The sequence below is a fragment of the Prionailurus viverrinus genome, chromosome D3, assembly GCF_022837055.1.
Source record: "Prionailurus viverrinus isolate Anna chromosome D3, UM_Priviv_1.0, whole genome shotgun sequence".
NCBI classification, from domain to species: domain Eukaryota; kingdom Metazoa; phylum Chordata; class Mammalia; order Carnivora; family Felidae; genus Prionailurus; species Prionailurus viverrinus.
In genome coordinates, this window is record NC_062572.1 from 8,669,544 (window position 1) to 8,696,574 (window position 27,031).

Genomic DNA, 27,031 nt, shown 5'->3' on the forward strand with positions numbered 1-27,031 from the left:
TTGTCTGCTCTGAGTGCTCCCATTTTATCCCCAGTGCCTGGCACCCACCAGTAAATTTTTCCACAGAATCATGTCAGGATCTTCAGCAAGATAATGAAATACTTGAGGACTGGAATGGACATAGTCATCTTTAAAACCCATGTCTCGAGGGGAAGGAAATTCAATTTGGCCCTTCACTTCTTGCCTGGAGGTACATACCAGACTCCAGAAGCTAAACCAGGGCAAAATAGTTCACGGAGCAACAAGGGCAAACGAAGTTGCCTTTCCTTTCTTCCATGGCAATAAAATTTCTAAGAATTTGCAACATGGGGAGACCAGAATGTTTTTACCCTTTCATACTCAGGGCCACAGGGAGAGTCCCCAAGCAGGACAGCACATTCCCATGATGCCCATTCATGTTCTCGCCTTATTGCCCCCCCATGACAATAGCTCACACCAATGCACCATGATGCAAATACCTGACTTGTACTCATAGCCTAAGCCCCCAGACACAAGTTACCACTGAAAGCTACAGCTTCTCAGTTTGCAAGTCTTTAGTTAAAATGGATCAAATGTGACAACAGGTGTCTCTCCTGCTATCAAGGCCTAAGAGTGATTAAAATTTAAAAAAAAAAAAAATTTTTTTTAATGTTTTATTTATTTATTTTTGAGACAGAGGGAGACAGAGCATGAATGGGGGGGGGGTCAGAGAGAGGGAGACACAGAATCTGAAACAGGCTCCAGGCTCTGAGCTGTCAGCACAGAGCCCGACGCGGGGCCCAAACTCACGGACTGTAAGATCATGACCTGAGCCGAAGTCGGCCGCTCAACCGACTGAGCCACCCAGGCGCCCCATGAGTGATTAAAATTTAACTGGAGTTGCGGGTTAAAGGGCTTAATTTGTATTGCTAGAAGATCCAGGACCAAATGACCAATGAAGCCTGGGCCCGGTAGGAGGATATGAAAGTGAAAGAAACTATAAAATGTTTCTTTTTTACCTTTTTAAAAAAGACAGAGAGCGCACACATGCAAGAGAGAGCAGGGTAAGGGCAGAAGGAGAGAGGGAGAGACAGACTCCCAAGCAGGCTTTGTGCTGTCAGTGCAGAGCCCAACATAGGCTCCAACTCATGAACTATAACATTGTGACCTGAGCCAAGATCAAGAGTTGGACGCTTAACTAACTGGGCCACCCAGGCACCCCAAGATTATGTAAGATATTTCTTAGCACAATGCCTGGTAGAACTCGGTGGGCTTTAGCAGGGCCTGGCCCACGGTAGATACTAGAAAAATATCTGTTGACTGACTAGCCATTCTCCATGCTTTCATACCCAACCCCACTGAACTTAAAAACACTGAAAAGAAACAATTCGACCAATGTGCACATTAGTTAAAAGAAAAAACTTTATGTCTTTTGCATTTTTGTGTGCATGTTACTCCAGGAAACTATAAATTTTTAAATGCTCAGAGACTAAAAACTGCATTTTTGGGGTGCCTGGGTGGCTCAGCTGGTTAAGTGTCTGACTCTTGATTTCAGCTCAGGTCATGATCTTGCAGTTCATGAATCTGAGCCCCGCATCAGGCTTTGCACTGACAGTGCGGAGCCTGCTTGGGATTCTTTCTCTCCCCTCTCTGCTCCTACCCTGCTTGCTCTCTCTCTCTTATAAAATGAAATATGAAATGAAATGAAATGAAATGAAATGAAATGAAATGAAATGAAATAAGTAAAATCTGCATTTTTAAAGAAATCACTGACTACATTTTGATGACTGGGCAAATTTATTCATTTAAAAATTTGCCCTGGCTATTTCATTTTTTTTTCTTAGAGAGAGAGAGAGAGAGAGAGAGAGAGAGAGAGAGAGAGAGAGAATGAGAGAGAGCACACATGTGCGTTGGGGAGGGGTAGAGGGAGAGAGAGAATCTCAAGCAGGTTCCATGCTCAGCATGGAGCCTGATGCCTGATGTGGGGCTCAATCCCATGACCCTGGGTTCCTGACTTTTGTTTTGATCCTGATATCAGAAGTTGGACACTCAAGTGACTGAGGCACCCAGGTGCCCCTGGCTGAGTATTTCAAATTCTGACTGGAAAACAAGAGTGTAATGAAAGGTTAGTGCTATTTTCTATTTATTTTATTTATATACATACATATATATTTTAAAAGTTACTTTTCATTTTTTAATTACACAAATGATACATTTTCAAAGTAGGAAAACTCAGAGATATAGGTAAGCAATGGGTCTTAACTCTATCCTTCTAGATTTTTTTCCTTTGGACACACATACATATGTTTTATTACAATAATCCCTGCCTCTCCAAAAAAAAACCTTTCAAAAATAACAAAAACCCAACAGTAGAAATAAAGGTAGACTGGGTCCTAAATGTACCACAAGCGCTCATTCATACTATATACAAGTCTATATGCATTCATTTCAACTTCAACATTTAAAATCTAAATTGATGCTGTTAAAATGATACTAAAAGATTCCACCTGAAACACCAGCCATTGAAGAATAACTAGAACTTGATTCAGGCATGCTGCTGCTAAAGAGCCAAGTATTACTTTTTTCATTAAAATAAGTAGCTTTCTAGTACTGCATCCTTTGAAGAGAACAATATCTTGCTGGTTCAGCCACAGTGCTTCACATATATGGTTACTATTTTAAAAATTCTTCATTCATTCTGGTGTCCTTGAAAATATTCATCAAACATAGAAGAAGACTCATCTTCATGTTCCTGACACAAAGAACAAAATAGAAAATATTCATTTCCCCTAAGGTAGACCTAGTATGTGCTTACGTATTTTTCAGGTAATGCCCTACCAGGAGATAATGCCCAACTGCATTTTAGGTGTATTTTACAGTGACAAAAGGCATGAGTGATAGAATTTTTCCAGCTAAGTGGTAAATCAAAGTGCCTGTATCTCATTGGAAGCACTTCTCACTTGAGTTTACACCTGCTGATTCTCAGCTACTTTGCTGAGATAGCGGCCTACGATGACTACCACCAGGCTTCCCAGTGACATGTGAGGGCAGCCCAAGTTCAATTGGATTTCATCTCCTCTCTGCACATGCCCCCACGCCCTGAGAACAAAGAAACTTAATAATACTGTAGCCTCAATAACAGGGAGTAGAACTGATACTGCTTGTTGAGCAAAGATGTCAATTTCAGAGATCTCCCCGAAAAGCCCAGATTACCACTGCTGTAAGACAAAATTCAAGGAGTTGCTGGGAATATGTAAGAGGCCACTGAGTGCTGGCAAACATTGATACCAAAAGCCAATAATCAAAATTACCTTTGGTTCTTTGAATTCTAAGTCTTCTCCATACTGAATGGCAAAATCAATATGCTGTAACACAATGTTCATGCTTTCTTCATCTGACTGATCATAAGGTAAAAATCGAACCATGCTGTAGTCATCAATCTACAAGTTGGGAATTTCAGAAAGGGTCATTCTGAAGCTGTACAAGACTTAACTTTCAACTTACATTTTCGTTTATAACCATTTATACTTCCGATTTAAAACATCTGCATGTGGAAGGAGGGGGAGGAGGGATAGACACAGAACAACAGCAAATCATCATTGATTTTTCTGGCCTCTGACCTCCCAGATACTCATTAACTTACTATTTAACTAGACACTTACTGTTTCATACGCATTTATCTGAATTCAACAGCCACCAGGAATTTAAAAAGGGCACAGACAGTTCTGACCTCCCCAGAAAGCTTAGAATAGTAGACACATCAGTTAACTTATCAGCTACTGCCAATAACTACTTCTAAATTAAACTCCTGAGGGGTGCCTGGGTGGCTCAGCTGGTTAAGTGTCTGACTCTTGATTTCAGCTCAGGTCATGATCCCTGTATCAGGCTATGTGCTGGGTGTGGGACCTGCTTAAGATTCTCTCTCTCCCTCTGCCCCTCCCCATGTGTGCATATATGTGTGCTCTCATAAATAAATTAAGTAAGTAAGTAAGTAAGTAAGTAAGTAAGTAAGTAAGTAATTTAAGCTACAGACTGGCCACAGCCTGCCCCTACCTTCCTCCCTTTTGCAAGGAATAGGGTTGGACTCTGCTTCCTGTAATAGTGGCCACTGACTAGCTATGGGTAAACAGCTGACCAGGTTATGGTCAGGTTATGGTCGGGTTTTTAAAAAAAAAAAAAAAAAACAACCCTGATGAGAGCCTGGGTGGCTCAGTGGGCTAAGCATCTGACTCTTGATTTAGGCTCAGGTCATAATGTCATTGGTTTGTGAGTTCAAGCCCCGCATCGGGATCTCTGCTGTGAGCACAGAGCCAGCTTCGGATCCTCTGTATCCCCCTCTCTCTGTCCCTCCCCACTGGTTCTCTCTCTCCTCTCTCTCAAAATAAATAAACTTAAAAAAAAAAGAAAACAAAACTTGAAAGCTTACCAGTCCACATATAGCTTTAGTCAATTTTTTGAATTTTTTGCTTCTTAAGTCACTTGCAGAATCATCTAATAAAGAATACATGTCTGGATCTAGAAACCTTTGAAGGAGAGAAAAATGATGAATAAAACGAAGAATAAATCAGGAACTAGTTTTGTAGACTGACAGAATGTCACATCTCTGCAATTAAAATCTGATGATAATGGAAGAAGTGAACTCACTTTTCAATTTCCTTTTTAGCTTTTTTGCTCAGCAGATCCATTTTTGTCATGATGTTAACTTGTGGAATTTCTAGAGAGATCATGGCACTCAGGGCTGCCAAGATGCCAGAGATGAACTGAAGGAGGAAACAGAAAAGGGAAGATAAATTAATTGTTGCCAATAAAATTTGCTGGTCTCTGCATAAAAGAGAGGCTTTTACTCCTCACTGGAACAAAACTGGCCTAAGTAAAAGAAATGCTAGTCCTAAAGAAAAGACAGTCCATTCATCAGATGGTTGACCCTTGGTTTCCAAAGGTGAGAATAAAGAAGGAAGAGGTACATTTAATTTACAGTGATTGTAAATTACAATTGTAAATTACCAAGCCCGGCTGGCTTGGTCATCTGAGCACACAACTCTTGATCTTGGGGCTGTAAGTTCAAGCCCCACATGGGTGTAGGAATTACTTAAATATAAAATCTTAAAAAAAAATTTACAGTGATCACAAACCTCAATCTAGATGTTTAACTTCTTTTCATTGAATATTCCTTAAGAGCGATTAATGGGAAATACAGTTCATAAACTAGACCAAAGGCCCTCAGAGAATCAAAAATAGACTTATAAACTATGCACTTGCTTTATTTTTCTTGGTTAAGTAGTTCCCCCAAATCTATATGATATCATATTTTGACTTTAAAATACATCATTATAATAACTGAATAAGGGATACTAAATAATTCTGGAATATCGTTTTGAAATGTCCAGAATCACACAGTGATTAAAGAAGACTGTCACCTGCGTATACCTATGACTAAAAAATCGGTATGATTGATCTAAACCTTGAATGACTCCACCATGAACTGAGAGTCAACGAGAAAAACTCCACAGACTCGGAACTCCCACTGTTCCAGCTGCTGGACCAGTTGTTTCATCACAGGCAGGTGCGTATACAGCTCAATCTGACCTACATGAAGAATAACAACAAGACTATTATAAACAGGAAATATGTGAACTCATTAAATTACGTGAAAAAAAATTTTCTAAAAATGGTTAATAAAGGGAATCAAAAGCAAGTGCTACAAAGGTGTGTGTTGTTTGGGAATATTCATCAAGCTGTACGCTTGGGATATATGCACTTTTCTGTAAGTTCAATTAAAAGCAAGGGAAAATAACGTGAGGGCACAAATGATCACATCTAGGTTAGACTCAAGTCTAAAATTCACAATTTTGGGGCAGCTTGGTGGCTCAGTCAAACACCTGACTCTTGATTTTGGCTTGGGTCATGATCTAATGGTTCGTGAGATTTAGCCCCATGTCGGGAGCCTGCTTGGGATTCTCTCTCTGCCTCTCTCCTGCACGTGCTTGCTCTCTCTCTCTCTCTCTCTCTCTCTCTCTCTCAAAATAAATAAATAAATATTAAAAAAAAATAGGGGCGCCTGGATGGCTCAGTTGGTTAAGCATCCAACTTTGGCTCAGGTCGTGATCTCACAGTTTGTGGGTTCGAGCCCCACATTGGGCTCTCTGCTGTCAGCACAGAGCCCGCTTTGGATCCTCTGTCCCCCCCCAACCTCCTGCCCCTCCCCAGCTCGTTCTCTCTTTCTCTCTCTTTCAAAATAAATAAATAAGCATTAAAAGATAAAGAAAATAAAATTCACAATTTGGCTTAAGAAGTTGTGCGTGATTATGTGTCCTCCACCAGCCTCACCTCATGACATTTCCCTGGGTTTTCAGTACTCCAGCCACACTGGCCTTCTCAGTGCCCCAAACCCATCTCACTTTTTCCTGTCTCAAGGCTTTTGGCATGCTGTGTCCTCTGCCTGGACCATGGTTTCCCTCACCTTCACCTCACAGCCCAGCTTACGGGCCACTTGATCAGAAGACTCCTCATCTTGCTATGTGGGGGTCTGTACTACTCCTGTGGAGAACCTACCAAAAATGAATATTAAATAATAATTGGGTGATTTTGTTCATTCTGTTTAGCACTTCCACTTGACTGAGGGCTCCGTGAGAGCAAAGGCCATGGCTTCCTGGCTCTGTATGGTATTCCCAGCATACAAAGTAAACCCTCAGTAAACTCATGAATGAGTTAGAGTCAATGAATAAGAGCTTTGTACTTCACTGCAATATGGTTTAGAGCTCAAAGGCTCAGTCCACTTTTTCTCACTGAGGATAGAGCCAGCACAACTTCAAGGAAAAGGTCATGTTCAAATTGTAGACTTACCTGGACAGTCAAAAAGGATATAGTCATCCTCTACGTGGCCAAGACAGTTCTCTAGCCAGTCAAAATTATTGGCAAAGTATTCCATGCAAAATACCAATCCTCCATTGGGACCAAACCGCAGACAGTCATCCTCCATGACATCATCCACCTCGATCAGCTCTCGAATGTCTGCAAAAGATAGACAGGGCCCAGAATATAAGAACATCCATTCAAAAATTGTTATCCTCACTAGTGAGAGTTAATAATTATATAAACAAATCACATATACGAAACTATTCCTGTACATGATTATTCACTTCTGATCAAGTAGCAGTATTTGTGGGAACTAATTAAATAAATTACTATATAGCCAGATACTGGAATCCTAGGTAGCCATAAAAAGGAGAAGTTCTTTTAAGTATGCATGTGATACAGTCTTCCAGGTCTACTTTTTTATTTTTATTTTTTAACGTTTATTTGAGAGAGAGAGAGAGAGAGAGAGAGCGCGCGCGAGGATGGACACAGAGACAGAGAGACAGATCGAGAGGGAGACATAGAATCTGAAGCAGGCTCTAGGCTCCCAGCTGTCAGCACAGAGCCCAACGTGGGGCTCCAACCTGCAGACCACGAGATCATGACTGAAGCTGAAGTTGGACGTTTAACCGAATGAGCCACCTAGGCGGCCCTCCCAGGTATACTTTCAAGTGAAAAGTTTCAGGTACAGAACTCTGTGTAAAAATGCCATCATATGTGTCAACAACAACAACAACAAAAAGACAAAGATTCACTATATACATAATAATACACATATGTGATTTTATATGCACAGACTCTATACGGAAAAACATCCTAGAAACTGGCAACACTGGATGCCCCCAGGTAGGGGAGCTGATTAATGAGACACAGAGCTGGGAGGGACATGTTTTCTTGTATACTTACTCTTTGTACCTTTTGCATTTTGAACCATGTGAATATATACTACTCATTCTAAAACAAGTACAACAAAACCAAACCAAGAAAACCAACTGCTATTTCTTAACATCATGACCTCAGGGAAGCTATGTAACCTCTCTGCATCTCACTTTCTTTATTTATAAAATGGCGGACAAATCATATATGCTGGGGTAGAAGGATGAAGGCTCCATGGGATAATGTAGCTACATCACCTATAGCAGGAGCTTAAAAATTCTGGTATATGTATAGTTCTTCTCTACTACTAATTTTGGAAATTTATTCCTTATAACTTTCTACCACAGGTTTTTTATGTTTGTGCTCAAACCTACAATCTCTGGGGGCACCTGGGTGGCTAAGTCGGTTAGGCGTCCATCTTCGGACTAGGTCATGATCCTGAGTTTGAGCCCTGTGTCAGGCTCTGTGCTGACAGCTTAGAGCCTGGAGCCTGTTTTGGATTCTGTGTCTCTCTCTCTGCCCCTCCCCTGCTCATGTTCTGTCTCTCTCTCCCCAAAATAAATAAACATTAAAAAACAAAACAAAACAAAACTATAATCTCTGTTCACAGAGAAATGCCTCACTCATAGCCATGTTTATATGGATAATATCTTCCTATGCATTTCCTCTCCCTATCCAGGGGATAAACATCTGACCCAAGTTGAGACAATAAAATAGGTCTTCTAAAAGGATGACTCAAGGGGTGCCTGGGTGGCTCAGTCAGTTAAGCATTCGACTTTGGCTCAGGTCATGATCTCGCAGTTCATGGGTTGCTCTCTGTGCTGACAGCTCAGAGCTTACAGCCTGCTTCAGATTCTGTCTCTCTCTCTCTCTCTCTCTCTGCCCCTTTCCCATTCGTGTTCTATCTCTCAAAAATAAATAAACTAAAAAAATTTTTTTTAATTAAAAATAAATAAATAAATAAAAGGACACAAGTCAGTCATTAAGACACCTGGACCAGAAAGGGATATGAACCTGAAGTTGGAGGCACTTTGCTGGGCCACCTGAAGCGGAGAAAGCTGGTCTGTAAGAGAGAGAAAAAGGCAGAGAAAGACAGAAAGCCGGCTTTAGTTTCTGTTAGTTTTTGTGTTTTGGGTTCTAGTCTCTCATAAAGCCTTCCTCTTGGGTTTTGTAAGAGATTCCCTTATTCATTCTAAATAATCCTTTTATATAAGCTGGCTTGAGTGCTTTATGTTGGGTGCAACGAAACAATCCCAAAGCAATGCAATGATGTTTTTTCAAGGAAGATGACTATTCAACCTGCCTCCTCCACCCCACTCGCACCCACTTCCAGCCACTCTAACGTCCTGATGGCACAAATATCATTAATAGAAATCAGAAGCCAACCAAAGAGAATTTCCCACATTCCCACCACCACTATTACATGGTGCCTTCCACCCTGCCTTCCCTCTGCTTGCAAGGAAGAAGCACCCCACTCCAGGGACACCTGGTGGTTGTATCACAGAAGCCAGGAGGAGAGACAGTTTCAAGAAAGAGCTTGTGCTTGGTGATATTCTTGATGGTTAGGAGTTCATGTAAGATGAGGACAGAAGTGGGTGTTAGACGTGGGGACATGGAAGTGGTTGGTGCATGCAATTCAGGGGAGCATGCAATTCTTGATCGCGGCATTAAGTTTGAGCCCCATGTTGATTCTATTTCTTAAAAATAGAAGAGATAATTTCTTTAAAAAAAAAAAAAGCCCCCCACTCCTAGTGAAGGCAAAACCCTCCACTTGTTTGGGATTTCCCCTCCCTTTCTCACTCGTGAAGTTATTCCCACCGTCTGGCATTTTCAGTTTCTTTTTCTACTGGATCGTTCTCTTCAGCAATCGAGTCCGACCCAGTGTTCCAGTTAGCATCTCCAACGTTAAAAGGAAACCTCCCTTGACCTTCCTATCCCCTCCAGTTCTCATCCCACTTCTCTGCTCCTTTCACAGTGGAACTTTGTCTCCTGTCCGCGTCACTGCATCACCTCCGGGCCACTCTTCAAACCGCTCTGCTGAAACCTCTAGGCACAGTCACCACCAACCACTTCCATGTCCCCACGTCTAACACCCACTTCTGTCCTCATCTTACATGAACTCCTAACCATCAAGAATATCACCAAGCACAAGCTCTTTCTTGAAACTGTCTCTCCTCCTGGCTTCTGTGATACAACATTTTTCTGGCTTTCCTATCTCACTGACTCCACTGCCTCCACCAGACTTCTGAAGATCAGACAACTTCAAGGCTTGGCCTTGGGTTCTCTTCTCTCACCATACTTCCTCCTGAGATGATCTCATCCAGGCCTGGAGGCTTATGTTCTGTCTATATGCTGCTGATTTGCCAACTTATATCTCTAGGCCAGACCTTGTCCCAGAGTCCCAGACTATTATATCCAATTGGTTCCCTGACACTGCCTCTTAGATATGTCAGACATCTCCAGCTTAGTAAGTGCAAAGAGAACTGCCCTAAACCTAAACAGACTTGTCCTCCTTCCTGGTAAATGGTACCACATGCTCTCTTCAGCAATTCAGGACACTCAAGTCAGAGATCTAAGAGTCACCCTTGAGGATTCCTCCCTTTCTTACACCCTTCTGGTTCACTCTCCCACAGAATGCTAATTCCATTTGCAAAGTAGATACCAAATCCATCTGCTTCTTTCCATCTGTACCATAACCACACTAGTCCAAGCCACCTAGACATTTTCAAGAGCCATACTGCTAGTCCCTGCTACTCCTGACCCCTAGAATCTCTGTTTTTCATCTGGGAGTCAGTATCTTTAAAAATGTATATTGGGGCACCTGGGTGGCTCAGTGAGTTAAGCATCCAACTCTTGATTTTGGCTCAGGTCATGACCTCACAGTTCATGAGTTCGAGCCCCTTGTTGGGGCTGACTGTGCAGAGCCTGCTTGGGATTCTCTCTCTGTCCCTCTCCCCACTTGTGCTTGCTCTCTCTCTCAAAATTAATAAATAAACTTAAAAAAAAAAAAAAGATGACTGTATTTCTTTAAAAAAAAAAGTATATCGGATGTCAATCCCCTCCTCTGCTTTAAACCCTCCAATGGTACTCTACTGCTGACAGGTACTATAAATTGAATGTTTGTGTCTCCTTGAAATTCCTATGTTGAATACCTAATGCCCAAGGTGATAATATTAGGAGCTGGAGCCTTTGGGAGGCAACTGGGTCATGAAGATGGTGTCTCATGAATGGGGTTAGTGCTCTTAATAACAGAGGCCCCAGAGAGGTCCCTTGTCCCCTTCCATAATATGAGGACATGGGAGTCAGCAGTCTGCCACCTAGAAGATGTCCTTGACCAGAACCTGACTCTGCTGGCACCCTGATCTTGGACTTCCAGCCTCCAGAACCATGAAAAACACATTTCTGTTGTTTATAAGCTGCCCTGCCTGTGGGGTTTTTTTAAGGCAGCTCAAGTGGACTAAGAACACAGGATAAAACCCAAACTTCTCATGTCCTACTGGCACTTCTTTGCTTCACTCATTATGTTCCAGCTCATTGACATACTTGCTTTTTCTGGAACACACCAAACTCCTTCCTGTCTCTAGGCTGTTTATTGCCCTGACATTCCCTCATCTTGGAAGGCCTCTCCCCTGCTTGGTGAGCACATTACTATCATCATCAGGTCTGGGTCCATATCTCCCTTCCTGAGACTTTTCCCCGACTACCCTTCCTAAACCAACTTCCCCACTTACTCCCTCTCATCAGCCTATTTGCAATCCTTAGGACAATCTGCAATGTTTATAAAGCATGTGCTCAACTGAATGAATAAATTAAAAGAATTTTATTTATTTTTATTTTTTTTTAAAAAAAATTTTTTTTAATGTTTATTTTTTTTGAGACAGAGAGAGACAGAGCATGAACAGGGGAGGGGCAGAGAGAGAGGGAGACACAGAATCTGAAACAAGCTCCAGGCCCTGAGCTGTCAGCAAAGAGCCCGACGCGGGGCTCGAACTCACGGACCGTGAGATCATGACCTGAGCCGAAGTCGGATGCCCAACCGACCGAGCCACCCAGGCGCCCCATAAAAGAATTTTAAAAAACAAAACAGGCTGCTTACTTATAATATGATCAGCAGTAAACCTGATTCACCACAGCAGGACTTAAGCATGAAAGGGACAGAAGGGAAGTGTGACAAGGGAGGAGTCTACTCACTTAGTTCTTTTTTTTTTTTTTTTTTTTTAATTTTTTTTTTTTCAACATTTATTTATTTTTGGGACAGAGAGAGACAGAGCATGAACGGGGGAGGGGCAGAGAGAGAGGGAGTCACAGAATCGGAAACAGGCTCCAGGCTCTGAGCCATCAGCCCAGAGCCCGACGCGGGGCTCGAACTCACGGACCGCGAGATCGTGACCTGGCTGAAGTCGGACGCTTAACCGACTGCGCCACCCAGGCGCCCCTACTCACTTAATTCTTAAACAAAGACCAGGAAAGGATACTGTCACCTATGTCCACATGAGTGGATGTCACCAAATGACATTCAGCCTCATGCTGTTCACTATAAAACAGGGAAGCAAACTGTAGTAATTAAAAATTTCAGCTTTTGTGCCAAGCAGCCTGCACTTATGGTTTCTCCACCCCCTTATTTTTCCTGAAGGAGGGGGAAGGCCCTGCTGAGGACTCACCAGCCATCACAGAGTAGTTGAAGTGTTCTGCTGCAGGATCTAGGTTCACAACTTGGACAGATCGATTGAGGGCTTCACAGTGCTGGACCATGGTGGCACAGTAGGTGCTCTGTAATGTCACAAGGCATGAGGGGTCAAAGCAACAGGCAGAGTAGTACAGCCCCCTACACCCCCAGAAGGACTCTCCATATCCCTTGGTTAGTATCCACTAAGGGTAAAACTATGCCTTTATTGACCAAAAATCTGACTGAAAACAGGAAAGGTACTGGGCTGGGAGTTGGGGACACCAGACTGGGCTGCGGATCCAGACCTGGCTGGGACTCATGCGTAACTTTAGGGAAACTGCTTCTCTACTTTGCTCATTTGTTTCCTTCCTTCCTTCCTTCCTTCCTTCCTCCCTCCCTCCCTCCCTCCCTTCCCTTCTTCTTTTTTTTTTTAAGGTTTTATGTTTGTTTATTTAATTTAAAAACTTTTTTTAACCTTTATTCAGTTTTGAGAGACAGAAACAGCATGAGTGGGGGAGAAGCAGAGAAAGAGAGGGAGACACAGAATCTGAAGCAGGCTCCAGGCTCCAAGCTGTCAGCAGAGAGCCCAACATGGGGCACAAATCCACGAACCATGAGAGCATGACCTGAGCCAAGGTCAGACACTTAACTGACTGAGCCACCCAAGTGCCCCTATTTATTTTTTGAGAGAGAGTGGGGGGGCGGGGGGTCAGAGAGGAGAAACAGAATCCCAAGCAGGCTCCACACCATTAGCACAGAGCCATATGCAGGGCTCGAATTCATGAACTGCGAGATCATAACCCGAGCGAAGAACAAGAGTTAGACGCTTAACCAACTAAGCCACCCAGGCGCCCCTTAAGATTTTAAGTAATCTCTACACCCAACATGGGGCTTGAATTTATAACCCTGAGATCAAGAGATGCATGCTGTGCGGAATGAACCAGCCAGGTGCCCCCTTGCTCAGTTTTCTCTTAACTGGGATGACCTCTACGATCACTAAGGCTCCCTGCTGCTCTAACATGCAAAAAGTGGAATTTAAGAAGATTTCTGATCATACCATGCAGCACACACAATGTCTATGTAACACATAATATCCTTACCAGGATGATTACAGTCCAAACAAAGATTTAGGTAGGGTGGTCAGGGATGATGTCCCTGAGGGGGGAATGTTTGAGCCAAGGGATGTGAATGTGCTTGCCAGCCAGGGGAAGAATATTTCTTTTTTCTTTAAAATTTTTTTTTAACGTTTTTTATTTATTTTTGAGACAGAGCGAGACAGAGCATGAACAGGGGAGGGGCAGAGAGAGAGGGAGACACAGAATCGGAAGCAGGCTCCAGGCTCTGAGCCATCAGCCCAGAGCCCGACGCGGGGCTCGAACTCACGGACCGCGAGATCGTGACCTGAGCTGAAGTCGGCCGCTTAACCGACTGAGCCACCCAGGCGCCCCGGGGAAGAATATTTCAAGATGAGAGCACACTGAGGTCGATAAATAGCCTAGAGATAGGCTATCAGTTTGCAACTTTTGGTTTAGAGAATTCTTTATCCCTCATGTAATCCTTAACACACTATGTTAAAATCTCTAGGCTACTTGTCTGTCTTTCCTACTCTATTTAAGGGCAGGTATGTGTTGGGGCGCCTGGGTGACTCGGTCGAGTATACGACTCTTGATTTCAGCTCAGGTGGTGATCCCAGGGTTGTGGGATTGAGCCCTGTGTCAGGCTCCATGCCCACTGTGGACCCTGCTTGAGATTTTCTCTCTCTCTCTCTCTCTCTCAGATTTTTCCCCCCCTCTCTCTGTCCCTCTCTCCCACTTGTGTGCTCTCTAAAATTGAAAAAAAGAAGAGAAAAAAGAAAAGAAAGAAAGAAAAAAAAAGGGCAAGGATGTGTCTTGTTCAGTTTTACAGGCCCAGAAACTAGCATGGCACCTGATACATAATAAATGCTTGATAATTGTTTCTAACTGGCTGACTTAATATGTTCAGATATAAACTCTACAAGGGCAGAAATGTGTGTATGTTTGTGTATGTGTGTTTTATTCACGATACAACCCCCGGGGCCCAGAACAGTGCCTGGCAAAAAGAACATGCTCAGTGAGTACTTTGGATAGCACGCATCAAAAATTTAGAGAAAGGTACTTGTCTAACACAGTCAGAAAATTCATCTGGGGGCACCTGGGTGGCTCAGTCAGTTAAGCGTCCGACTTCAGCTCAGGTCATGGTCTCACGGTTTGTGAGTTCGAGCCCCGCATCAGGCTCTGTGCTGACAGCTCGGAGCCTGGAGCCTGCTTTGGATTCTGTGTCTCCCTTGCTCTCTGCCCCTCCCGTGCTCATGCTCTGTCTCTCTTTGTCTCTCTCAAAAATGAATACACGTTAAAAAAGTTAAAAAAAAGAAAAAGAAAAGAAAATGGATCTGGGATATAGAAGATAACTTCTATTACCCTTTCTCCTCAGTGACTTTTCACATACCACTCTCTCTGCCTAACAGGAGGCCCTCTCCATGCATCACACTATATTTTAATTAACAAGACACCTATCGGTCTTCCCAAATAGACTACAGGCACTGGGTAGGCAAGGGCTATATTACAGTCACATGTAGATCTCCTGCACCCAGAAGAGGTCAAGCCTTAGAACAGTGTCTTCAAGATTGAAGCCAGACAACACTTCCAGACTCCAGAGCTTTTCACACTCCTGTGATTTGACCAGTATCTTCACCATTTCTGCAATATCTGAATGGCCCTCATATCACTCTGCTAATACTTGCTTACAAGAAAAAAATAATCTCTATTGTAAACAGGAAGCCAGGTATATTTATCATAACATGAAGGTAACCGTAAAATTAAAGGTACCTTAAAAGGTACCTTTAAACGTCTATTTGTTCTAGCTAAATACAAATGTCTGTCAAAAGCTCTGAGTCTAAGATCCGACCTCTGAAGAGACCTGGGGATTAAAGAAGTGTCAGATATACAAGCACCAAACTGCCAATGTCACCTCAATGCAAACTGAAAGAGAATTGAAAAGGGAGTAACTTTCTCAATACATGATTCAATATTCACTAATGTTAGGTCCGTGTACCTCCTAAAAGCGCCTCAAATACCAGAAGTCCACGTCTCAACCTCTAAGAAACAGTGATTAATGCGACCACACTTGAACCTTCTATGAGCGCGAGAGGGCCGGATTCTGGAGTTACACAAAACGATTCAAATTCCAGCCGTCACTTACTTACTAGCTGTGTGATCCTGGGCAAAGAACTTAACCTTTCTGTGTCTCGTTTTCTGTAAAATGAGAATAGGACTTCTCGCACAGTGTTTAAACACAGTATCTGGGGTACAGGCACATTATAAACACTAGCAACCATCGTTAGTTACTCCACTTTCAAAACCACGACAAAAAGAGCCCTGAAGCACAGACTGCAGAGGCGAGCTGCCCAGGGTCCCCAGTAAACGCACGCGCCGGTCCCGCCGTCAGGACCAGAACCTCCTTGTCTCCCACGAGCTCGGACTTTTCTCTTCTTCTCCCGCCAAATGCTCACCTTCCCGCTGCCTGCCGGGCCCATGACCAGCTGCGCATACCGAGGCATACCGGCACTCCAAGTCCCGTGTGCTGCTGGCGGCTCGACACAAGGTCCCACCGCCCCGCTCCCTTCAGCCTTCGCGCGGCGCTGACTGAATTCCGGGAACACGACTTGCGAACCAATCGCAATCCAAAGTCCTTCTGTACCTTCCGCTCTGCTACATCCCTGACTACGGAGCATCCCGCAGGTCACATCTCGTGTGAAACGCGTTCTCGGGAAACTTCGGGGAGGGCGGTTCGCGTGTGCGCAGAAGTAGTTGACGGAAATAGGCGGTTGGTAGGCTCGAGACGCTTGGTTGCCTTGGTGATAACGGTTAACGGACCGCACTCAGCATCCCTGAGTCTGGGGCTTTGGTCCTTGGTCTGTGTACCGAGGTTTGACCTATATGGTGACTCTCAAGATTTTCAAATTTGTAAAGGGTCTGGAATACTAAGGTGCAAGGCACCTCCTGTTTTAGGGGACATGTATATTTCCTTCTCGTGACTGATCCCTTCCACAAAAAAGATGCAAACGTGCAAGCGCGCAATCAACTAAAGAACTCCTGCCCCTCCCCCAATTTAACTCCTGCGTCGCGCATCTGCCCTCCCCGCTCTCCCGAAGCTATTCGGGCAGTGTCCGGAGCGCATCGGAGGGGGCTAGAATACCGCGTCCTCCTCTTCACCCGCGATATCGCCCGGCCTGACGCACGCGTGCTGACGGGGGAGGGGAGAGGGGAAAGCCGCTTCCGCACGCCGCTCGAGGTCCGGGCACCCGGGAGGAGATGCCGGGCCAGGGTCTGGTGTCCGACTGGACAGAATGCAGCTCTTCTGCAGAGCCTCCCGCAGTGGCCAGAACCGAGGGTGGCGGCGGCGGGTGAGGCTGAGGGGCCCTGACGGGTTAGGGAGGACGGCGACCGACCCTGGGTCGTGATCCCTAGTGGAGGAGGGGGTGGGAGTTGACTGCTCCAATAGACTGGTCCCCAGTGCCCTGAAGCGAGAGGAGGGAGAACCTTTGTTGTGGCCGGGGTGGAACAAATGGAAGCCGACTCACAGTTTAGGGGAAGGGCTTGTGAGATAAGGTTGAGTGTTGGTGCAATGACTAAACGCGGTGATTGCGACAATTGCCTGGGTGCCTTTTTCTGCCCCGAGGGGGCGCTGCGAAACCTGCTGGAAAATATGCCGTCTGGTCACAGGATCTCTACAAAAAGAGGGGGTGGGGGATAGAGCAGAAAGGGAGGTTCAACGGAGGACTTCAAGTCAATAAATCAGTGCCGTATGTGCGACATTAGCCACCTTCGTGTCCAAGGGATTCATAATGCCAATGAGACAGATAATTAGGGATATTAGAGGCACCTTGATCTTGATATTTTCTTCCCACATAAGTTTTTCTTCATAAATCCATTTTATTTTAAGCAGGGTGGGTTTTTTTTGTTTGTTTTTTGCTTTTTCACTTTTTTGTTTTGTTTTTACTATTATTTACTGGATGCTGAAGACAATTAGTCTTCGGTACCTCGTCATCCCTTCCATCAGTTATTACCTAAAAGTGAGAGCTGCCGGGTGTTTCTCTCCAATTCAGCACACAGTCATGGCTCCTGCCATATAAAACAAAATGACCATAATGTACTGAAGACTTTTAAAGATGTGGTCTTGTCTTTCTTTTCCGTTCATTACAGTGCTTGACAAAGTGTGGGATCCTAAATGTATCAAGAGATAAATGAACACTTGGTCACTGAATAAACTGAAGGAAGAGACAAGGAAGGGAGTTTTGTCTTAATTTGAAAAAAGAAAAAAGAACTTATACAAAAATAGAAATATTCCAGACCAATTTATCAGTTCCAGTACACCTTAATTACATACAGTAAAGAACAAGATAGTCTCCTCCATAGCCAAGTTACTTGATTAAAAATAAAGAGAGCAAGAAAATGCCACGGATAACACAGAAGCCCAAACTACTTTATTGAGCTCAAAGTAGGAATTAGATTAAAAAGGCTATAAAAGTAAGACCAAATCTGGCTTAAAGCAAATCCTTTCTAGTAAAAACCTCAGATAACTCACTTTGAAAAAGCCTGGAGCCATTAGGATATAACCAGGATTAGAGGAGAAAATTTACAAGATGTTCTGTCTGATGGAAACATGAAAAGTAAAAAGCATACTCGATACTGCCCTTTTTTCATTTAAAATACTTTTTAGAAATACGTTTATTTATTTATTTTTGAGGCAAAGTGTGCCTGTGCGCGAGTAGGGGAGGGGCAGACATGGAGACTGGAGACAGAAGATTCCAAGCGGGCTGGGAGCTCAAACCCACCAACTAGGAGACCATCACCTGAGCCTAAATTAAGAATGAGTTTCTCAGGGCGCCTGGGTGGCTCAGTTGATTGAGCGTCCGACTTCAGCTCAGGTCACGATCTCGCGGTCCGTGAGTTCGAGCCCCGCGTCGGGCTCTGGGCTGATGGCTCAGAGCCTGGAGCCTGCTTCCGATTCTGTGTCTCCCTCTCTCTCTGACCCTCCCCCATTCATGCTCTGTCTCTCTCTGTCTCAAAAATAAATAAACATTAAAAAAAAAAAAAAAGAATGAGTTTCTCAACAGACTCAGCCACCCAGGCGTCCCTAAAATATGTGCTTTCTTTAATGTTTATAAAGCTGTCAATTATTGCATATTATTTAAATCTTTTTTTCCCCAACAGATCACCTGGACTTTCTTATTATCAGAATTCCAAAGGTATTGGTGAGTAGAGCATATACAACAGATAATATCTATAAATAACATGGTTTAGAGATGGTAATTTTGCTATAACTACAAACACAATGGAGTTTTAAAAATAGACTTTATTGGCATCCTGAACTTAAAATTTTGGGGGGTGCCTGGGTGGCTCCGTTGGTTGGGCATCCGACTTCGGCTTAGGTCATGATCTCACGGTTCGTGGGTTCGAGCCCCCCGTTGGGCTCTGTGCTGACAACTCAGAGCCTGAAGCCTGCTTCGGAGTCTGTGTCTCCCTCTCCCTCTGCCCCTCATGCTCTGTATATCTCTCCTTCAGATATAAATAAACATTAAAAAGAACAATCCAGGTTTTTTCTCTTGTTAAGATATCTAATATCAAGTATTTATTTTTTTAAAAATTGTTTTTAAGGGTTTTTAAAAATTGTTTATTTTGGCAGAAGGAGTGCACATGCACATGCACATGGGGGAGGGGCAGAGAGAGGGGTACAGAGGATCTGAAGCGGGTTTTGTGCTCACAGCAGAGAGCCTGATGCAGGGCTCAAACTCAAGAACCTTGAGGTCAATGACTGAAGCTGAAGTGGATGCTTAGGATGCTTAACCGACTGAGCCACCCAGGCGCCCCCCACATCAAGCATTTTAAAAAGAGTACTTCAAAATAGCAATGAATCTGAAAAGAATTGTGTTTATAACTGATGTTTGAAATGTCCCAGGTATGGCCTTGGGTTTATACACAAATTGAAGGGAAAAGTTCTGACTAGAATAACTTCAAAGGATGTAAAATATTTCTCATTGCTGCTATTTTCCCTCACTTGAAATAAAGGATAAAACTGCTGGACTTAAGAGAGTAACACAGAACCCCAAAGGCCTCTCACTAATTTCTGGTTGCGGTGAGGGGAGCAATTTCAATTCTATGATGTATAAACTTAGATTCACTTTATTTTTCCTTGGAAATTTTATAGCCCTTACAGTTACCTCAGAAAAACACAGACATATATCAATGTGTATATACATAAAAATGCATATGTACATATAAATAAAGTGGTTGCTTTAAAATGAAATTGCTGGATCATATGGCAATTTTATATTTAATTTTTTGAGGAACCACCACACTGTTTCCACAGCCGCTGCACCATTTTACATTCTCACCAGCAATGCACAGGGTTCCAATTTCTCCACATGCTAGCTAACACTTGTTTTCATTAAAAAAATTTTTTTTAATGTTTATTTTTAAGAGAGAAAGAGGGACAGAGCTCAAGCAGACAAGGGCAGAGAGGGAGGCACAGAATCGGAATCAGGCCCCAGGCTCCGAGCTGTCAGCTCAGAGCCCAACTTGGGCTCAAACTCACAAACTGTGAGATCATGACCAGAACCGCTTAACTGACTCACCCAGGCGCTCCTGTTTTCATTTTTTCAAGTTTGTTTTTATTTATTTTGAGAGAAAGAGACAGAGAGCAAGCAGAGGAGGGGTAGAGAGAAAGGGAGACAGAATCCCAGGTTGGCTCTGTGCTGTTAGCAGAGAGCCTGATGCAGGGCTCAAACTCACGAACCATGAGATCATGACCTGAGCTGAAGTCAAGAGTTAGACACTTAACCAACTGAGCCACCCAGACACCTTCATATTTTTTTTTTTTTGGTGATAATTACCCTTATGGATATGAAATGATACTTCATTGTTACTTTGTGTTTCCCTAATAGTGAGCATCTTTTCTTGTGCTTATTGGCCTTTTGTGTGTCTTATTTGGAGACATCCAGTCTATTCAAGTCCTGTGCTCATTTTTCAATTGGGTGTTTGTCACTGAGTTTAACTGTTATCTTTAAATGTTTAATTTTCTGTGAAGAAATGCTACCAAGCTTTTGACAAGTTAAATGTTAGTCCAGGCTATAATACGCATCTCAGAAATAATGAATAGCAGGGACACAAAAGATATAGTCTTAATTAGCCCACATTTATCACTCGAAAAAGGATTTAAAAAAAAATAAGCTTTTATTACTATAGATTCCAAATTATATTTTAAGGGTCATAATGACATAATTTCCAGATAATTGTTTCTTTGTTGGCAAACTAGTTAGTCCTTGTAGTATGCAAATATAACACTTACTTATCTGCATTAACTCTCCAATTTGTCAAAATCTTTTTCTTTTTTAAAATTTTTTAGATGTTTATTTATTTTTGAGAGAGGGAGACAGAGTGCAAGCAGGGGAGGGGCACAGTGAGAGGGAGACGCAGAATCCAAAGCCAGCTCTGGGCTCCAGGCTCTTGGCTATCAGCACAGAGCCCGACACCGGGCTTGAATCCATGAACTCTGAGATCATGACCTGAGCTGAAGTCGGATGCTTGACCAATTGAGTCACCCAGGCATCCCTGTCAAAATCTTGAAGAAATAAATAACTAAAATTTAATATGTAAAATTGTAATGGACTTTGTTGTCAATACTGAAACAAAAGTGTGCTTATTTAATTCAACTTACTGAATATAAACTTTTAACTTAAAAATCTGTTCTGCCAGCTTTATTTGTAATAGCCTAAAACTGGAAACAACCCAAATGTCACCAACAGGTGGATAGATATATATCAAGAATAAAAAGGAATGAACTGTTGTTACACATCATACAGATGGATTTCAGTATAATTATGCTGAGTGAAAGAAGCCAGACACAAACAGAATATATGCTGTATGTTTACATTTATATCAAACTCAAGAAAATGCAAACTACTCTATAGTGATACTAACTGTAGTGATAGAAAGCACATTACTGGTTGCCTGGAGCGGGAGAGTGTGTGGGGACTTAACGAGTGTTTCAAAGAGTTATTTCCTGGTTAAATTTCACCAGATACTGTTTTCCCCCAAACTGTTAATGAAGTTTTTACCCTAGATTAAATTACTGATCTCAATATGTCTGAAACTGAAAACTAGTTTCATTCTCCTAGATATGTCTCAAATTGCATTTTGTATTAAAAGACTATTAGTCTACCCACATCGGTACTAAAAACATGAAATAACAGAAATTATGTAAAAATAAGTTTTAGTAAATTTCTGCAAAGCCCTTTGTGTTTTAACACTGCCTCATTAAAGGTATAAAATTTGTGTTATTCTATCTTCTATCTTGAGTTTAATACTAACATACTAAAATCAAATGAATGATAAAATATTGTAAATCTTTAAAGTGCAAGTCTTGCATGCATATTCTTGTCTAGTATAGTTTGACATACAATAAACTAAACAACATAGTTTGCATCTCACCTGAATTCAAAATAATGTAGTCTATATATAATTATATATATATATATATATATATATAGAGAGAGAGAGAGAGAGAGAGAGAGAGAGAGAGAAAAAAAATTTGTAAATATCTTAGACTTTTGTATGCTCTAAAACCAAATGGCATATCATACAGCCTCTTGAACTTTAACAGAGTGACTCGTATTCCTACTGCAGGGTAGTCAGGGACATGTGTAAATATATAGATATTAATAATTAATTTATTGAGTACATCTTTGCTCATGAAATTCACCTAATAATGTCCTGCCCACAGACAGAATCAAAGATGGACCCAACACACACATAGCCAAGCTGCAAGAGTTATGGAAAACTCCTCAAATTCAAGCAATTAACATCCCTAAATCAATAACAGATGCGTCTTTTCTAAAGGTATGCTAACTAAATACCAATGCTTTATTTAAATGCCAAATTCTTTGTATTCAGAGCTGAACTTTTTATTGGAGATCTGCTGCTTAGAGGGTAAGGCACTTGAGAAGACAAGGTACACCCAGCATATTGTCTAGGACTCCATAAATATCTGTGGAGTAAACTCAGGAATGTATGCAAGGATTTTATCATTATAGATTTCTCATCATAAGAGTTCATTTAGGGCTTCATGATACTTGACATCTAATGTACCTTCACTCAGAAAGCTTAATGGCCCTGAGGAAAGTTACATTCCAGAGATGGAAACCCAAACTCCTAGATTTCACTGAAGGACTGCAAAATTAGAGGCAAGCTAATAAAGAAAATGGCTATAAGCATTTTATAACTGTTGAACCTCTATTACCTATTAAAGGTCATATCTGCCAGATGTGTCCCTGTTAGAGGAAAGCAAATTAAGGTTACAAAAGATCTGTGCAAATTGGTCAGATTTTTTTGACCAGCATTTTGAGTTTTCACTGAATTAATTACCTATTCAGTTCAGTAAATCCCATGTGTGTATACACACATACAGACACAGTGTAGCCTTGCATTTTAAGTGAGTGTTACCTTCTAAAATCAGCAAGTGAAAATCTTAAGTCAAAATTACTTTCATCAAAGACCGATAGACTATTCCCCAGTTTGTTCAACGCAGTTATTCTTCTGGTGCTAGAAAAGACTATTTCTTTAGTTAAGACTAAGTAGAGTAGCTGAGTAGTTGAGACCACATGATACCTCAAAAATATTTGGAAGGTAAGATGCCCACATTCACTGAGAGGCACACAGGAACTAAGTCTCACTGACAGAACAGCGAATCTCTACTCTCCTTTTTTTTTTCTTTTTTCAACGTTTATTTATTTTTGGGACAGAGAGAGACAGAGCATGAACAGGGGAGGGGCAGAGAAAGAGGGAGACACAGAATCGGAAACAGGCTCCAGGCTCTGAGCCATCAGCCCAGAGCCCGACGCGGGGCTCGAACTCACGGACCACGAGATCGTGACCTGGCTGAAGTCGGACGCTCAACCGACTGCGCCACCCAGGCGCCCCTTTTTTTTCCTTTTTAAACGTTTATTCATGTTTTGATAGAGACAGAGCATGAGTGGGGGAGGGGCAGAGAGGGAGGGAGACACAGAATCAAGAGGGAAGCTCCAGGCTCTGAACTGACAGCGGGGCTTGAGCTCACAGACTGTGAGATCAACCTGAGCCGAAGTCGGACACTTAACCGACTGAGCCACCCAGGTGCCCCAACTCTCCTTATTCTTCTAGATCACTGGTTCTCAAACTTCATTGGGCATTTGAATCACTTGAGTGCAAACAGGAGGAGGCAGGGTCACTTGTACTGTTTAAATGGCCATTTCTTTCTTTCTCTTTTTGGACAAATTAGGATAGTTGAATTGGAATAAATAAAAATACAGATGGTTCAGCTGTCCTGAACATTCAGCCTTTCAGATAAAGAATCTTGGCAATCTCTGTTCTACAATGCCTATAAACCTTGTTTGTATTTTAGCAGCCAGATCTCACCTTAGGCCAGAAGCGTTATCTGTGCAGCATTGCTAAGATCTATAATGCAAACTACCTGCGGATATTAATGAAGAAGCAGTATATGCATGTGATCCAGCGCAACTCACAAAAGCCAGGCAGGTGCACCTCATTCGTTTCTCACTAGTTCTGGCAAGAAACAAGAGGGCCTTCTAACAGAGCTGGTCTGTATGACAGGTATCTTCACTCATCACAGAAGCCGCCTCAGTTCTCGTTACTCACAAAAGCAGCATTACCCCTGCACCACATGGCGACACCAGTTGGAGAGAGTGGACTTGGGGCCTTCTAACATCGCAGCTGCACCTGCACCTGAAATGATCCTGCAACATTCACTCTGGCGACCAGTGAGAAACAAAGAAGGGTCTGTTTCTTATTGTTTAAAAGGAGGAAAATATATCCCAATTTTATCTGAAGGGTAGCTAAATGAGATGAAAGCTTGTTTCCTAATATGTTCATTTTGCTACATTCAGAGTAGGTTAGACAAAAAGCACAAAAGGATGTTATCTTATGGTCTCTTTACTGATCTGACTGGAATATGCCACTCCTTTTAGAACATCTTTTGTGGAATTGTAAAAATTTCTTGATCAGCTAGAAATATGGAAGACTGCCCTTTTTAGTAATTCCCACTCAAATTTAAAATAATACAAACACTTCCAAAAGGAGCATATGGTTGCTTCTGCACAGGGGACTACTATAAACAAAAAAGTAAAGAAAAAAGAAAATAAGCCTGATTATTCAACCTGTACTACAATAGTGAGCTTTGCATTTCAGGGTTAATAAGTCACAGGAGAATTCAGAGATTGAAAGAGTCTTTTTGGTGATACTCGCAGCTTAATAAAAAGAATTTGTATGGTCTTCTCCATGCATTAGACAGTTGTTCATTTCACTGGCTCCAATTAAGATACTTCTCTTTCTTACAGTTTAAAAACTGGATATGCATCCAAAACAAGATGTAAGTCACTGAAGATTTTTAGAAAACCAGGCAGACTGTTCATGCAATCAGGTAAATGTGGATTTTTTAAAATGTTTATTTTTGAGAGAGAAAGAGAGCATGAGTGGAGGAGGAGCAGAGAGAGGGAGACAGAACTCGGAGCAGGCTCCAGGCTCTGAGCTGTCAGCACAGAGCCTGACACAGGGCTCAAACTCACAGACCGCGAGATCATGACCTGAGCCAAAGTCGGACGCTTAATTGACCGAGCCACCCAGGTGCCCTCCCCCCTTTTTTAAACGCGGAATTTTAAAATAGCATTTTTAAAGATCTTATGTTAAAAAATACATTTTTTAAATGTTTATTTTTGAGAGGGAGAGTGTGAGCAGGGGAGGGGCAGAGACAGACAGGGACAGAGGATCTGAAGCAGACTGCACCAACAGCAGAGAGCCAGATGCAGGACTTTAACTCATGAACCAGAGATCATGACCTGAGCCAAAATCAGATGCTCAACAGACTTAGCCACCCAGGTGCCCCGTGCTTAAAAAATATTAACCCAATATAGTTTCATTTCTATTACAGAAGACATTAAAAATATAGAATATTATTTGCTTTTAATTCTCCAAATAAAATAAATATGAAATATAGTTTCTGCATTTATCTAAATGGACATGCTGCTGAGGGGAGTAAAATTCAAGGCACTTCTAATTCTAAACAAAGGTATTCATAATATCACGGTCGGAGACTTAACAGAGAATGAATTTCTGAGAACTCACAGCCACAAACATGAGTTTTTTAAGCCGTAGCATTTTTATGAGATAGTGTCATTTTTGGATGGACAACATATTTTATATAGCATCATAGTTTACAAAGGGCTGTATCACCTATATCATTTTGTTTAATATTCAACAACCCAGTGGAAGCAAGCCAACCAAATGATATTATCACAATTTTATGGGGCAATTCAGAAAAATCTAGACTTGGTAAGAATCAGCATAAAGGATCCTTCTATCACAAGTACAGAATACCACAAAATGAAAAAGGCAAAAGAGGAAGAAAGACAGAATGCTCAGAAGTATTCCTCAGAATTGATAACGTGGCGAGGACTAAGTAGAAGTTAAACAATTTCCTAGTTGCTACACAATGAGTAGAGAAGTGGGTAGGAAGGAAGTGGGGAAGTTAGGCCTTCTGAACGCCTGGCTCCTTGCTGTATGACAGTGCTGCTCAGCTCTGCTTAAATACCATAGTATACCTGTCCGAGAAATGAGGGAAATGGCAGGGGAAAAAGTAAGTCTGGGTCCAGAAAGAATAGCTGGATGAACTGCAGTGCAGATAGGGGGGAAAGTGTCTGTGGTCACCAATGGAAGGGAGATGGGCAAGGACTTCAGGCTTACTGAGATGAGACTGCTGAAGCCGTAACTTTCGCATAACCAAGAGATTTTGAAAGCAAAGAGAAAACAAGACTCAGTAACAGAGAATTTGCTATAAGTTGGCCTGAATACAGTACTTACTACGACTCTTACTTTACAAAGTTAAGACATTTGGGGGAAGGGAGAAGTGATTAAGTTTTGAAAATTGCAGGCCATTTATTTCTGCGAAAAGTTATTACTAAGGTAGGCCATTTTGAAGGTCGTTCTTATGTACAGATCTCAATATTCAGGATGAAATACAACTTTATTTCCAAAACAGATATTATAAACTTATTTTCCTTTCAGTTTCTACAAATGATTCTGAATCATACATGAATGAAGAAAAAAAGGAAGAAGATTTACTAAATAAGTATATGCAATCAATGTCAATTGAAGAACAAGAACATGTGATGTTAACTTGACAATCTTGTCTTGTGAGTCAATGAGGTGCCAAAGGTGGGGGGTTGGGGTTGTGAATTGTGTCCTCTCTCTACATTTAGGATAGTATTGTTATTCACCAGTAAGTCATTAAGTAATTTTAGTTTGTTCAGAAACTTTTACAACAGTGTAATTGGTTTGGTGTAGTTCCATGTGCTAATTGATACTTGTGTAATAAAATTTATGTGTAATATTTGCTTGTATTTCTAGCTAGATACAATTAAAAATTTTCTTGTGGCTTAAAATTGAATTATTTTTCTTTAACCCTGAGAGGTAAATTGTATAATTATTTTTCTGCTTACAGTAAGTCCTAAAACAGCAACATTGGAATTCCCTACAAATTATTTTCTTGACTGGGCTAAGGAAAGCCCTGAAATATCCTGATACAGAACAGCACTTGATAGACATAGCA

The 27,031-nt window shown here is 42.0% G+C and overlaps 2 protein-coding genes across 4 annotated transcripts; one reads left to right on the plus strand and one right to left on the minus strand.

Moving 5' to 3' along the window:
- Positions 1-2,088: 2,088 nt before the first annotated feature.
- Positions 2,089-16,077, minus strand: GPN3 (GPN-loop GTPase 3). The gene is made up of 8 exons (XM_047828559.1): positions 15,885-16,077; positions 12,351-12,459; positions 6,802-6,969; positions 5,420-5,544; positions 4,603-4,718; positions 4,385-4,481; positions 3,270-3,398; positions 2,089-2,710 (listed from the first exon to the last, which is right to left on the minus strand). The coding sequence occupies exons 1-8, from the start codon at positions 15,930-15,932 to the stop codon at positions 2,648-2,650; spliced, it is 855 nt and encodes a 284-aa protein (XP_047684515.1). The 5' UTR covers positions 15,933-16,077; the 3' UTR covers positions 2,089-2,647.
- Positions 16,078-16,469: 392 nt separating this feature from the next.
- Positions 16,470-26,852, plus strand: FAM216A (family with sequence similarity 216 member A). 3 transcript variants are annotated; one of them, XM_047828562.1, is made up of 7 exons: positions 16,470-16,778; positions 18,589-18,629; positions 22,157-22,272; positions 23,816-23,942; positions 24,022-24,205; positions 24,765-24,847; positions 26,488-26,852. In XM_047828562.1, exons 1-7 carry the CDS (start codon positions 16,687-16,689, stop codon positions 26,601-26,603), a joined length of 759 nt encoding a protein of 252 aa, XP_047684518.1. In that variant the 5' UTR covers positions 16,470-16,686; the 3' UTR covers positions 26,604-26,852. The 3 variants fall into 3 exon arrangements, with proteins under 3 accessions (XP_047684518.1, XP_047684519.1, XP_047684517.1); XM_047828563.1 differs by having other exon boundaries at positions 16,473-16,778; positions 18,589-18,623; positions 23,813-23,942; XM_047828561.1 differs by having other exon boundaries at positions 16,476-16,778; positions 23,813-23,942.
- The last annotated feature ends 179 nt before the right edge of the window (positions 26,853-27,031 follow it).